Source organism: Zingiber officinale, chromosome 2B (genome assembly GCF_018446385.1).
Source record: "Zingiber officinale cultivar Zhangliang chromosome 2B, Zo_v1.1, whole genome shotgun sequence".
Classification (NCBI taxonomy): Eukaryota; Viridiplantae; Streptophyta; class Magnoliopsida; order Zingiberales; family Zingiberaceae; genus Zingiber; species Zingiber officinale.
In genome coordinates this window covers 122,770,954-122,785,714 of record NC_055989.1, presented here as the reverse complement: position 1 = coordinate 122,785,714, position 14,761 = coordinate 122,770,954, and the positions used below count along the sequence as shown (strand labels likewise).

The following is a 14,761-nucleotide window of genomic DNA, read 5'->3' as shown; positions in this document are numbered from 1 at the left end:
ATATAAAGTCGCTCAGCCTCGCGGGCACAGGCATGCAAAGACATCATTTAGACATTTTGACTACTCTATTGCTTTCATCTTTCCCTAATCTCTGTGATAACTTTGAGCCTCGAAGTAGTCACGTTGAGTCTAATCTTTATACCCATTCTAACCCATTCATTGAATGTCTAGAGGATCTTCATGTGGCCTCCTTGCTGTTGTGTTATCTAAAATCTTCTTCGTGATAATTGCTCTCCATTGACTCACCATCATTAAATAATTTTTAACAATTCTTGGTAGAAGACACTGCTATAAATACGAAATTCTACGATGACTGAAGCCAACTTTAGAGCTCTAATTAATTACTGGACTATTATACGTAGTTAAAAAAAAAATCATTTTAGTTTTTATTTTCTACTATATTATTAGGGACCACATTTTAAAATTGTTTTGCTGTTTTGCTTATGATATTTCATAATGATTGTCAAATAATGACTAATTAAAAAATTTTGATTTCTAATTAAAGGACTGAAATAAATGGTCTTTAATTATAAACATAAAAAATCCATAATGCACCTCTTATCCAAAATCAAATTGAATATTCTATAAGTTGGTAGTCATTTATGGTATATTTAAGAAGTGAATGCTATTCTTGACTTTAAAAAGGACATGAAATGCTATAAAATAACGAGTCAATCTTGGAGAAGACATGAAATGTCTAACCATACAAGCAATATGACTGATGTTTGATTGATCATAATAAAGTAATCCAGACTCAAACTTATTGTTAGTCTAGGTTTAGAAGAGACACTCTTTCATTTGAATATAATAAAGTAAATTCTATTAGAGTAAACATATTTGGAGTATAATGAAGAATAATATATAGGTTACGTTATCTTAAAGTCTATAAATAACGTTTTATTAATTTATCAAATTATAAAATTGTATTTGGTAAAAGAATTAGAACGAAATGGAATATATATGAGCATAAAAACACTGAAATATAACCCATCTCCCTAAACACAATTATTCTTATGAAATTCCAAACACACAATTATACAAGTTATTAAACACACAATTATATAGTTATTAAAGAATCAACCCATCCCCCACAACTTTCAGGTGGACCGCTATCAACCTTTTCTGTTAACCGGCCGGGCCGGGGCGACTGGTTCCGGCAGAGGAGCCCGCAGATAGGTCCACGGGCCCACCGCGCGAAGCTTTAGCAACCGCGGTCGCCTCCCCCCTCTTCGACCTCTCGCGGACTACGACGTCCTCATCGACGACGAGAGCGGCAAGTTGCTGCCCATGCGGCCCCGGAACCACCGTCTCATGCACGTGCACATGATCCTCCACCTCCACCAACTCTTCTTTCGCCGCCATCTTCTGCTTCCTCTTCTTCTTCTTCTTCAAGAAACAGAGTATGGCGGCCGCAAGGAATGCAAGGAAGAAGAGGCCGCCGAAGGAGACGACCACCACGATGACGACATTGTTGCTTGGGTTCGGCGGAGGCGGAGCCAGTGGTGCGACTGGGGCTGGCGGCGGGCGGATAGGAGTCGGTGGCAGTTTAGGAGGTGGCGGTGGTGGCTGCCTTGAGGGCGGGGGTGGTGGGGGTACAGCTGCAGGTGATGGCGGTGGGGGCCTTCGTCGAGGCGGCGGCGGAGGCGGGATCGCAATTGGAGGGGGAGGCGGGGGACTTCGGCGTGGTGGCGGAGGTGGCGGGGTCACAATTGGCGAGGGAGGAGGGGGACTCCGACGTGGTGGTGGAGGTGGTGGGATCATAATTGGAGAGGGAGGCGGGGGGCTCCTGCGAGGTGGCAGGGATGGAGGTGGAGGGGGGCTACGACTGCCAGGAGGAGGTGGAATACAGAATGGATTAAAAGGACGGCATGGGAAGTTGGCCATATATCGATAAGTTTAATTTGTATGGCTTGTAATTTGTAGTAGTGTGGAATGAAGGAAGGAGGTGAGTTTGAGTGGGTATTTGTAATGGTGCAGGGAAAGGGAAAAGAACGAGGAGGTGATCAATCAATGGAAGCTTAATTAATGTTGGCGTTGGATAAAGTTATGAAGCACCTCATCATAACTTGACTCCCATGCCAAGGCTTTCTCTATTTGGAACTTGCTTCCAAACAATGTGTTGCTTAATGATGAATTGTATGTTGCTTTTGATATGATCAATTAATTTGTGCATGATAGGTTTGTTTATATTTGATAACAATATATATGAAACGTGACCGGGGATTATGACAAAACAAAACTGATGGTGATACGGCCAATAGGAAAAGGCCTTCAGTGGAGTTTAGGGATTAATATGTCAATATAGGTATCAGTCAAAATTTAAGATGGATCAAAAGACCGGGTAGTTAGTTGGCTTAGTAGAGCCCCACTCTTTCGATCGACAGGGCCAATTGGACAAGTTCTCTATGAGCCCACTTCCCGTTTGGATCGGATTCACTCAGGGCTCTGTTCCGATCCCCACACTCTCCCAATTTCGGCCCTATCGATCAGACATTCTCTCTATGGGCTCTACTCCTGGTTTGGACCAGACTCGCTCGGGGCTCTGCTCCCCGTTCTCTCCCAATTGGCCTAACCGATCGGACAAGCTCTTTATGGACCCCCCACTCTCTAGTCAGATAGGACTCTCTCCCGATCAGTTCTGCCTATTGGACAAACGGTGAAAGAATTAACATGACTTACATGTACTACCCATAGACGTCTACTCCCTTTGGTGACGTCGCCATAGCCCATTTAGGCTTTATAAAGGAATGGACTCTCTCATAAACTCATTTTCTATCTAACAAATGGCCTCATGGCCCAAGAGTCCATTTTCGCCATTAATATAGCACGTGAGTTTGTCAGAAAGTTAGAAAATCATATCAGTATATAGTACACAATATACACAATATACGCAATATACCCTTCCCATACTTACAATATGACTACTGGATGTGGTGTAAGCATAGTGATGAGACAACTTGATTGACAATAGGATAATGTCTCATTAAATGTGGAGATTACAAAAAATGTAGATCCGCTACATTAACGATCCCCTAGTGCCGGCCCCACAGATATAGAGGGAGGTGTATGCAGGTACACAGGCATAATGCGCATGGTGGGGTAAACCCTAGGTCGTCAGTTTTTGAGAATCGACTCCTGACTATTACACCAGAGATGTCATGCGCCCACTATCTGTGCTATGTCCTGGGGGTAAATGTGGAGATTACAAAAGATATTATAGAAGGGGGGTCTTCTAAAGTGGTACATGTACGTGGGTATACCCATTTCTACTTATCACTACTTTCTAAAACATTACTATTTTTTTTTGACTTGATCATCGGATTAGCTATTCCAGAAATCCCTTGGCCTATTTACTGATGATTTTTCTCCTCTATTCGTTGATATTTATAAGTAGTTCTTAGAGTTCTTCTTCTCCTCCATTCCTTGATATTTATAAATAGTTCTTGGAGTTCTTCGAAAAAAATCCTCTTTTTGGTCAAGACCAGGAACACCTTACCAACAGTCCACTCTCTGTAGCTTCCAGGCGAGATCAGATGCAAAGCCTTCAATTTTTTTTTTAAAATTTAATAACCATAAATTAATCTATCAAAGTCAACAAATGTACAAATGTATATAAAAAAATGTATAATTGTATAGAGTAGCAATATGAGCTGCAACGTAATCAAAATTGTTGGAAATGCCCACGTGAAGGCATATTAACATGCCAAGGAGGATAATGGGATCATGACCCATGATCGCATTATCTATAACCTCCCCTTTCCATTATATTCTCATAATATATAGTTGTATAAAAAGAGTTTTGGGTATTAAGAGAGTAGTGGTGGAGAAAGGAGATTATCTGAGGTTGATGTAGATCACTTGCAGAAGGAGTTGATTGTTCGCAATCACAAATCATTGGGTCGAGGGTTGAAATGTTGTAAAGCAGTGGCAATAATTTGATACTCGTCACTATTATGTCGACTACGAGTTGTTCGTTGTTTTTGGAGTTTATGACAATGTCGATTGAGGTATATCGAGAATTCAATTCATTTCGAATTTGTAATCTATTATATGTTTCGGCTATGTTGAAAAAATATTCGATATTGATATTAGAGTCAAGTTCAATGGAAACTCCCTAAGTGGGATACCATTAGAGCCGATGGTGTTGCCATCAATCTCATTGACTAGGAATGGTTCTTTGCCGTCAAGCTCGACGATGTCCTCCCCGGCTAAGAGTTCTGTGATGGACTTAGAAAGGGAAGTGGACGTAAATCGTGTCACGCACTGACGCTAAACCATGGGCCGACGAACAGTGGATTTGTTACCTTGTCAACTGACTCATCTGAGTGGTTGACCTTGTTGGTGCAACATCCCTCAGGTCAAGGTTGACCTGGTTGACCAAGCTGAGTCTTGGTTTGAGTTTAGATGTTTGACAATAAGATGTTAATTGAAGAAGAGTCAAGTAGGTCAAGGTTGACCGAATACTTGACTGGGAAGTCCTGGTGAGTGAAGCCAGACAGAAGGAAAGTCCTAGTGAGTAAAGCTAGGCAGATGGAAAGTCCTGGTGAGTGAAGCCAGGTGAAAGACCTAGTGAGTGAAGCTAGGCAGATGGAAAACCCTAGTGAGTGAAGCTAGGTGAAAGTCCTGGTGAGTAAAGCCAGGCAAGGGAAAATCCAGATGGATCAAGGATGATCAGACATCTGGTGTTGGGAAGTCCAAGTAGGTCAAAGGATTGACTGGATACTTGGCACGAGGAAATACAGATAGGTCAAAGGGATTGACCAGACATCTGAATAGAAAAGTCCAAGTAGGTCAAGGGAGTGACCAGATACTTGGCATGACGAGAAAAGTCCAAGTGGGTCAAAGGAATTGACCGGACACTTGGTGGGAAGTCCTGGCAGGTCAAGGGAGTGACCAGATGCTAGGCATGATGCACCAACAGGTCAAGGATGACCGGATGTTGGTTTGGGAGTCTTGGAACTTGGTTTTGGGCAAAAACCAAGTGCTGGATCGATCAGGGGATCGATCCAGGAGCTAGATCGATCAGTGGATCGATCCAGGCTTTTCCCAGCGAACAGAAAGCCTCTGGATCGATCCGTGGATCGATCCAGATGTCTCAATCGATCAGTGGATCGATTGGGACGCGGCTGCTTCGCGCGATAAGCGCTGGATCGATCCAGGCGTTTTTCCTAGAGCACAGAGGCGCTCTGGATCAATCCGTGGATCGATCCAAAGCCTCCCCGATCGATTGGGAACATTTGAATCGATCGGGTTCCGACCGTTGGCGTCGATTTAAGCTGCAGGCGTGCGATGGCTGCGGTATCCCTTCACCGATTCACTCCAGATCTCTCGCCAACTCCTCCACAGCGCTCTCAAAGATCAGATCGCCAGTTCTTGAAGGATCTTGGAAGCTTTCCAAGTCAAGAGGCGGATCAAAGGCAAGAAGAGAAGCTAGGGTTAGGGTTTTCTGTACTCATTGTAAGCTTTGCGCTTATATTTTGTTTCCCTTTCCTTTCTTCTTGTACTGAGAGTCTTGTAGGGCTTCTCCGCCCTCGGTAGTTACCGAAAAGGAGTGTTTTCATAGTGGAGGGTGCGTGCGTGGTGTGGATCCTTGGACTAGTCACCTCTTGTGAGGTGGATACCAAGTAAACCAACCTTGTTAGCGTTGTGTGATTTGTTTCCTTGTATTTTCCGCTGCACATCTTAGAAGAAACAAGCAACGCCGAGCAACGAGTACGAGACGAGCTATTCACCCCCCCCCCTCTAGCTACTTTTGGTCCTAACAAGTGGTATCAGAGCAAGGCCGCTCTTCACCGGAATCATCGCCGGAAGGGTCAAGCATAACAAGAAAAGCTAGAGGGTGAAGAAGTTGGAGCAAATTCTTCAAGTTCAAGACTTTATCAAGCTCAACTTCAAGATGCAATTCCAAGATGGACTTGGATTTGACACAAGGGTGGCTCCACCATACACTTCTACGAGTTTCGATTCTTGGAAATCAAGAATCGAAAATTTTCTTATGATGGAGATAGAGCAATGGTTTGCTCTAATGGAAGGCTTCAAGGCTCCAAGAAATTCAAAGGGCAAAGTTCTCAAGAGGAGCAAGTGGAGCCAAGAGCAAGTCCAAAGGTGCGAGGCCAATGACAAAGTGACCAAGCTTTTGGTCAATTTATTGCCAAGCACCATCCTTTGCAAAATTGGAGAATTTGAAGATGCAAATGAATTATGGAGCAAATTGGACAAGCTTCATGAAGAGATCCCCTCCACTGTACAAGATCATGAAGAATCCAGAAAGGGTGACTCTTTGGAGCAAGACCAAGAGGAGGACTCCGAGGTTGAGAGATGCTCAACCTCCGAAGAAGAGGAAATCCAAGAAGCTTCATCCTCAAGGGAATGCAACGAAGGAAACAAGGAGGGAGCATACTCCTTGTTTCATGTTCAAGATGATGAAGCCTCCACCTCTAGGATTGAGGGGGAGCAATCCTTGGTGACGCCGGATCAAGAAGAAGGAGAAGCTTCGACATCCGGGTCAAGTGAAGAAGAAGAAGGTGGTGCCACCTCCGAAATTCAAGAAATAGCAAATGGAGGAGGAAGTGCCATCCCTACACAAGAAGGTATAAATGTTTCAATTAAAAATAAAAATCATATAATATGTTTTGAGTGTAGGGAAAGTGGGCACTACAAGAGCAAGTGTCCCAACTTGGCCAAGAAGAAGGACCAAGTGGCACAAAAGGGCAAGGAGAAGCCCAAGGAGACCATCCCCGGAACAAAAAGGAGCAAGGAGCACATTGTGTGTTTTTCTTGCAACCAAAAAGGGCATTACCGAAGTCAATGCCCCAAGGGGAAGAAGATGGTCAAGGCTCAAGGAGGCATTAGTCAAGGGGGAGCCTCCAAGGTAAAGAAGAAGGTAACATTTATTGAGCCTACCCCTTTACATTATGGTAAAAAGGATGATAGTTCTAACTTTTATCATTTTAATGCGATTTACCATAAGAATAGGAAGCATGAGGGCTTTAAGGAAAAGCATGTGGCCCTACATGCCAAAACTACTACACTCAAGGCTAGGAATGTAGGTAAAAATCTAGGCAAGAACTCTAAGGATTGTAGCTACAAGCCTAGAAACAAAAATGCTCATGAACTTAATGGAAAAACAAAAACTAAGGACTTAGTGATGGAAAATCAAGTCTTGAGGTCAAGACTTGATAAAATGGAAAAGACCCTAAAAAGGATGGAAAATATCCTATTAGGGCAAAAAGAGCATAACCTAGGTTTAGGGGTACAAAAGCCATCCAATGGCCATAGAGGTTTGGGATACAAACCAAAGGCTAAGAAGGATGTGCCCTCTTACCATAGAGTTCCATATAGTTATGGAACAAACCCTGGGTCTAGTGGTCAAGCCAAAAATACTAGGGAAGTCATCCCTAAGAGTATTTTTGCAATAAATGTGACTAAGGCTTCTAAGAAGTCTAAGAAAGTCACAAACAAGGTCACAAGGGAGGCTATCCCTCGAGTTGACCTAGAAAGTGTGACCAAGGTCTCCAAGAAGCCAAACAAGGTCACTAGGAAGGTATCTAGGGAAGTTATCCCTACTGAATACGTAGAGCATCCAAGGAGCACCAATAGGTGTTGGGTTCCTAGGAGCATCTTCTCTACCCCATAGATGGGTTAGAGAGTGTCAACTCCGAATAGAAGGGTAGTTAACCCAACTTTGAGGAAATTGACACTCAAGGAGCATTTTCAAGGTTTTTGTTAACCTTTGAAAATGAAATGGAATTATTATTTACTCCTTGAAAGAGTAAAATGTGCCTAATGGTGGAAAAATTGATTTTAATCTTAAATGGCACATATTGGGAAATTCATAAGAATTACCAAGTTGGGATTTTGGTATGTTCTTAGTAAATTTAAGGCAATCCGGGCCTTAATTTAAAAGTGCTACTCTTTTGGAAAAATGAAATATGCCAACATTTGAGGATATGCTTACTTTCGACTGGCATAAATTAATCAAGGGAATTAGAAATGCCAATTTAGGCCTTGGCATTTTCTTAAAGCACTTTAGGGCAAATCTAGGTTTAAGTTGTAAGTTTAGCTAAGGTTTTAAGGATACTTAGATAGTTAATCTAGGTATATTTTATTTATGCTAAATCTTGCCATGATTGTTTGCCCATCATATGTCATGACATCATGTCTATTTTTGCATTCATGTTTTGTTATGAAAAATCCAAAAAAAAATACCATGTCATGACATTCATACATCATGTAGTTATAGGAATCTTTCCTTTGAAAGTTATTTTATTTTGATGTATGCAATAACATTATCATGCATTATGTTTATTTCCTTAAAAATTAAGGACATATGGCATTAGTTAAACAAGTGGCATTTGTTTACAACAAGTGGAATAAACAAGTGACATTTGTTTAACAAGTAAATCAACAAGTAACATCCTTTGTGGATGTCTACCTCTCAAAATGCCTAGATAGATATGCATGATCCCTAGAATAGGGCAAAACCAAAATCTTACATCTCACAAAGACCTATAAGATGACTTGTATGTATTTCAGTGCACATTAGATACAAGTGAGATGTTAGGATGATGAACAAAACTCAAGATGTTGATTTAGTGCATTCTTTTGAGTTTTAAGTTCATCAAAACACATAGTTATGTGCTTTCCCATCATTGGGAAAGCTAATGTACAAGTCATGTGCATTATGCCCAAGGAACATGATGGGATATTGGTTTGAAAATGTTTTTGGAAAACTTTGGTGAAGGCTATCTTTTGATAGTAATCACCATTGAATAGTTAGACACAAACTTGAAGAAAACGCTAAAGTTTTTGTAAGTTTTCAAGTTTGTGTCAATCTTTGAAAATATAAAGTATTTTCATAGAAAGCTATTTTTCCATGATTAAGTATGCCCTAAATAATGTCTACACGAAATTTCATGATTTTTGGATTTTTGTAGAATTTTCTAGGGGTTTCTGAAGTTGACTGAAATGGAATTTCAGCAACTATCAGAACTCCGATCGATCCATGGATCGATTGGAGTTCCTGAATCGATCCGTGGATCGATTCAGAAGGTAAATCTCGTAAGCAGAAGCTCGCTGGATCGATCAGTGGATCGATCCACACATACTGAATCGATCAGTGGATCGATTCGGTTGGTTCAATCGATTGGATCCCAACTCCAATCGATCCAAGTTGCTGATTTTGGCTGGGAAGGCCTGACTTCAGCATCTTTGAACCATGGTTAGTCTATGTAACCATTCCAAACCCCTAAAATACATTTGTATACATACAAAGGGTGTTTTCATGTGAAAACAAGGATGGATTGGTTAAGGAAGGCTTCATTGAAGTTTAGGTTGAGGTTTGCTTCAAATTTTTGAGTATTTGAACCTCAAAACTTCTAAATTTGGGTTTCCTAAAGGTTTAGGGATTCCAAGTCATTGTTGGTGCAATGACAGAAGTTACCACCATGTCTTTAGGGGGAGGGACTCTTTAAAGACATGAAAAATTATTTTTCATGAACCTTGGAAGGTGGTTAACCTTCTTTAAAGAAAATGCTCATGTATGAGCTTTTGAACTTGAAATGGGGAGTGGATATCCTCATTATTTCAAGTGGGAACTCACGTGGTTAGAAAATGCTCAAGGTTGAGTATTTGTCTACAATGAGGGAGAAGTTAAGGATAAATGAAGGGTATGGGACATTCTTTATCGTGTTGATCACAACGAGTGATGTTGTGAACAACGATGAGCAACTCTTCAGGGGGAGAGTCTTTCAACAATGGATTTGTTGAAGTATACCCGAAATTGAGGCATGGGTTGATGTGTGCCTAAAGATGGGTTGAGTGTGCCCTACAGGGGAGTTTGATGTGTGCCAATAGGGGGAGAATGAAAAGACTAGTGAAAGGGAGTAAGTTAGGCTTTCATTATCTAAGAGGGAGTGTGCCCTCTTAGGGGGAGAATGAAGAGCTTAACTTATGCTTTCATTACCTAGTGGCATGAAGAATGAGGCTATGGGATTAGCCTGACTTACATGTGGTATTGTAAGTGTTATTGTGGTATTGTCAAACATCAAAAAGGGGGAGATTGTTGGTGCAACATCCCTCAGGTCAAGGTTGACCTGGTTGACCAAGCTGAGTCTTGGTTTGAGTTTAGATGTTTGACAATAAGATGTTAATTGAAGAAGAGTCAAGTAGGTCAAGGTTGACCGAATACTTGACTGGGAAGTCCTGGTGAGTGAAGCCAGACAGAAGGAAAGTCCTAGTGAGTGAAGCTAGGCAGATGGAAAGTCCTGGTGAGTGAAGCCAGGTGAAAGACCTAGTGAGTGAAGCTAGGCAGATGGAAAACCCTAGTGAGTGAAGCTAGGTGAAAGTCCTGGTGAGTGAAGCCAGGCAAGGGAAAATCCAGATGGATCAAGGATGATCAGACATCTGGTGTTGGGAAGTCCAAGTAGGTCAAAGGATTGACTGGATACTTGGCACGAGGAAATACAGATAGGTCAAAGGGATTGACCAGACATCTGAATAGAAAAGTCCAAGTAGGTCAAGGGAGTGACCAGATACTTGGCATGACGAGAAAAGTCCAAGTGGGTCAAAGGAATTGACCGGACACTTGGTGGGAAGTCCTGGCAGGTCAAGGGAGTGACCAGATGCTAGGCATGATGCACCAACAGGTCAAGGATGACCGGATGTTGGTTTGGGAGTCTTGGAACTTGGTTTTGGGCAAAAACCAAGTGCTGGATCGATCAGGGGATCGATCCAGGAGCTGGATCGATCCAGGCTTTTCCCAGCGAACAGAAAGCCTCTGGATCGATCCGTGGATCGATCCAGATGTCCCAATCGATCAGTGGATCGATTGGGACGCGGCTGCTTCGCGCGATAAGCGCTGGATCGATCCAGGCGTTTTTCCTAGAGCACAGAGGCGCTCTGGATCGATCCGTGGATCGATCCAAAGCCTCCCCGATCGATTGGGAACATTTGAATCGATCGGGTTCCGACCGTTGGCGTCGATTTAAGCTGCAGGCGTGCGATGGCTGCGGTATCCCTTCACCGATTCACTCCAGATCTCTCGCCAACTCCTTCACAGCGCTCTCAAAGATCAGATCGCCAGTTCTTGAAGGATCTTGGAAGCTTTCCAAGTCAAGAGGCGGATCAAAGGCAAGAAGAGAAGCTAGGGTTAGGGTTTTCTGTACTCATTGTAAGCTTTGCGCTTGTATTTTATTTCCCTTTCCTTTCTTCTTGTACTGAGAGTCTTGTAGGGCTTCTCCGCCCTCGGTAGTTACCGAAAAGGAGTGTTTTCATAGTGGAGGGTGCGTGCGTGGTGTGGATCCTTGGACTAGTCACCTCTTGTGAGGTGGATACCAAGTAAACCAACCTTGTTAGCGTTGTGTGATTTGTTTCCTTGTATTTTCCGCTGCACATCTTAGAAGAAACAAGCAACGCCGAGCAACGAGTACGAGACGAGCTATTCACCCCCCCCCCCCCTCTAGCTACTTTTGGTCCTAACAGACCTTACTCGAATCTAATGCTGAGCTATATTCTGACTCTGATTCTAAACTTGAATCTTCTTGGATTGCCGTTAATGCTAGTAAGTTGACATGGTCTGAGTCTAATTCAAATTTAAATGATGATTTATCCCAAGTTGCCTTTAGTACCTTCTTCTTTTTCTGTTCAGGTTAATTTTCTTTCTTCTCTAATAAAAGATAGTTGGTCGTAAAGTGTCCTTTCTTCTTGAATTTTAAGTATCGCATGTTCGTCGGATCTTTGTCCGAGATCTCTTTCTTCATGAATATTCGATTGAATTTCTTCCATCAAATCATCCTTTTAACTAAGTGTGTAACTTCTTAAGAGAGATCATCTTTGTTAGATGTTGATTCAGGCTTGAATTTGGCTTTTGATTTGGATTTACCTACAATCAAAGCTATATACCATTCTTTTTTTGATCAAAATTAGTTTGCTCATGAAGTTTAAAATCACAAAAGAATTCATCTAGCTTAATAGTAGACAAACCCTTAGATACTTTATACGCATCAACAATAGATGCCCACAAGGTGGTCCTTGGAAATGCTTTATGTGCATACCTAATCAAATTGTGGTTGTCTACCTATTCGCCAATTCTATGGATACCATTTAGTATCTCTTTAAAGTGGTTGTGTAGTCGACTTATTGTTACACCCTCTTTCATTTGAATATTTTGAAGTTTTCTTAGCAATAGATTCTTTTAGCAGTTCTTGAGTCATGTGAACCTTCATGTAGTTTAATTATTTTCTCCCAAAGCTTTTTAGCACTGTTGAACTGGTCGACTTTAGTGAACTATTCTTGTGTTAGCCTGCACTGCAATGTAGTTGTGGCTTTGGCTTGAGCCATTTTCTTATCTTTGCTTATGTAGTTTTCAAAATGAACTTCAGTGCCATCTAGAGTTCTAGGTAGTGTAAAGTCTATTTTGATAATAAGATAATTTTCTATATCATTCATCAGATAGTATTCTATTTTATTTTTTCAATAGGCGAAATCGTTGTCATTGAAAAATGACGAACAGGTTATGCTAAAACCTTCCTATAAAGACATGTCTGCAAACAAGTATTTGTTCAAGCCATATTAATACTTAGGATAGAATATGAGTTTGGTTTGATTTTGGTATGATTGTAATTAGGGTTTTGATTTGGGTATGGGCTAGACTCAGATTATTAATCAATTAATTTATTTGTCCCTAATTCTAAGTGCAAAGTTCGTCATAGGTTAGATTTAGGTTTTGCTTTGGGTGAATTTAGCAAGAGTTTCAAATAAATTAGTTTCTAGGTCGTGATGAGACACATGGTCTTCTTGAGCATCGGAGCAATGACCATTTCCTAAACAAAACTGATCCGATGATAAGGGCAGGGTACCCTAGTGGGCGGAAGGTTAGCGGCACGTGGAGGTCAAAGGTCAGGAGATTCAACCCCGAGACATAACCGAGCGGGCAAAGCAGGCCGACCGACCGAGCGATGCAGGACGATCGGTCGTGAATCCCCCGAACCGAACGAAGACAACCCGACTGGGGGTCGGGTTTCCGATGCTCAAGGTAAAAAGGTTTTAAGGCCAAGCGGGACGTCCGTTCGGCCGTGGCACCCAGCAACAGAGGCAAGAGCAATCTCATCCGAGCATACGACCGAGGTAGAAGTGACATGCTCGCCGAGCGGCCGAACCGCTCGGCCCTGGAACAGACAGGAATCGCAAGAGGACAAAGAAGACAGGGGATAACATCAGCCTCGAGACGTCTGCTGCCGACATGCAGCAGAGTTGGCGGCCGAGCCGTACACCGGATCATACGGTGAAAGCTTCCACCGTCACATCCGGGATATGCTCGGACGATTGCGGAATGGAGCCAGAGGTACTTTTCTGACACAGGCTCGTTAAGGTATGCTTAGGGAAGCGTGCACGCATCGGGAAGCGTGCCCGCGCTCCCCCGGGGTCCTATATAAGGACCCCAGGCGTCGACAAAGGTATGGACAAATCTCTACTGTAGCCACAGTTACGCTGCTTCTCTCGTTGCCTGACTTGAGCGTCGCAGGGCCGTCGCCGGGAAACCCCTCCCGGCTCGGCTTCTTTACAAGTTCGCCGGAGATCTACACCACCAGTCGGAGACAGCAGAGCATGCCACGACCCCAGCGTCCGTCGACTCAGCGCTCGGACAGGATCAAATTGGCGTCGTCTGTAGCGTATCCCCAAAGCAATGGTCAAGCCGAAGTAGCCAACCAGGAGATACTCAGAATTCTTCGAGCTCGGCTCGACCACATGGGAGGAAGCTGGGTGGACGAGCTTCCGGGGGTCCTATGGGCAATCCGCACGACCCCTAAGGAGGGAACGGGAGTAACACTCTTCCACCTAGTTTACGGAGGCGAGGCGGTCGTCCCAGTCGAAGTCGGTGTAGAGTCCGTCCGGATCCAGAACTACGACGAAGATAATTCCGAGCAGAGGCAGCTAGAATTGGACTTGATCGACGAGGAGCGAGCCAAAGCATCCGTCCGGCTGATGGCCTACAGGCAGAGAATGAAGCAGAACTACAACCGCCGCGTGATTCCTCGAGCATTCCAAGTGGGCGACTTGGTCTAGAAGAAAGTGAAGCCGGTCGGGGACGTAGGCAAGCTGGAGGCTCCCTGGGCGGGACCCTTCAAGGTCGTCGAGAAGCTTCATCTGGAGCCTACTACTTGGAGGATGAGGATGGACGACGGCTGGATAGGCAATGGAGCGCAAACCACCTCCACCCCTATCGGGCCGGATGAGAGGTGCGCCGATGTAATATATTTTCATGAATATTTTGTTCGGATGCATCTTTCGGCTGTAGGAATGAAAGTTATAAGAACAAAGCAAAGGCATGAGCATTGTGCACATATCAGATAGTTGTATAAAGGCATGGCGAAGACCCCGTGCCGTTCGGCCGGGAGTATATTATCCGAGCCATAGGCTCGATGGCGAAGACCCCGTGTCGTTCGGTCGGAAGTATATTATCCGAGCTGTAGGCTCGATGGCGAAGACCCCGTGCCGTTCAGCCAGGAGTATATTATCCGAGCCGTATGCTCGGTGCGAAGACCCTATGTCGTTCGACCGGGTGTATATTATCCGAGCTATAAGCTCATTTCTGAAGACCGTCGAGCAGCAACGTTAAATCTTAGAGTCAGACCGGCGACTATAAACTCCGGTTGGAAGACCGTCGAGCAGCGACGTTAAATCTTAGAGTCGGACCGGCGACTATAAACCACCCGGCTTGAAGACCGTCGAGCAGCGACGTTAAATCTTAGAGTCGGACCGG

At 43.5% G+C, this 14,761-nt stretch overlaps 1 protein-coding gene across 1 annotated transcript; it reads right to left on the bottom strand.

Moving 5' to 3' along the window:
• Positions 1–976: 976 nt before the first annotated feature.
• On the bottom strand, positions 977–1,920 carry LOC122049496 (protein TRACHEARY ELEMENT DIFFERENTIATION-RELATED 7A-like). The gene has a single exon (XM_042610871.1). The coding sequence runs from the start codon at positions 1,882–1,884 to the stop codon at positions 1,126–1,128; it is 759 nt and encodes a 252-aa protein (XP_042466805.1). The 5' UTR covers positions 1,885–1,920; the 3' UTR covers positions 977–1,125.
• Between the last annotated feature and the right edge of the window lie 12,841 nt (positions 1,921–14,761).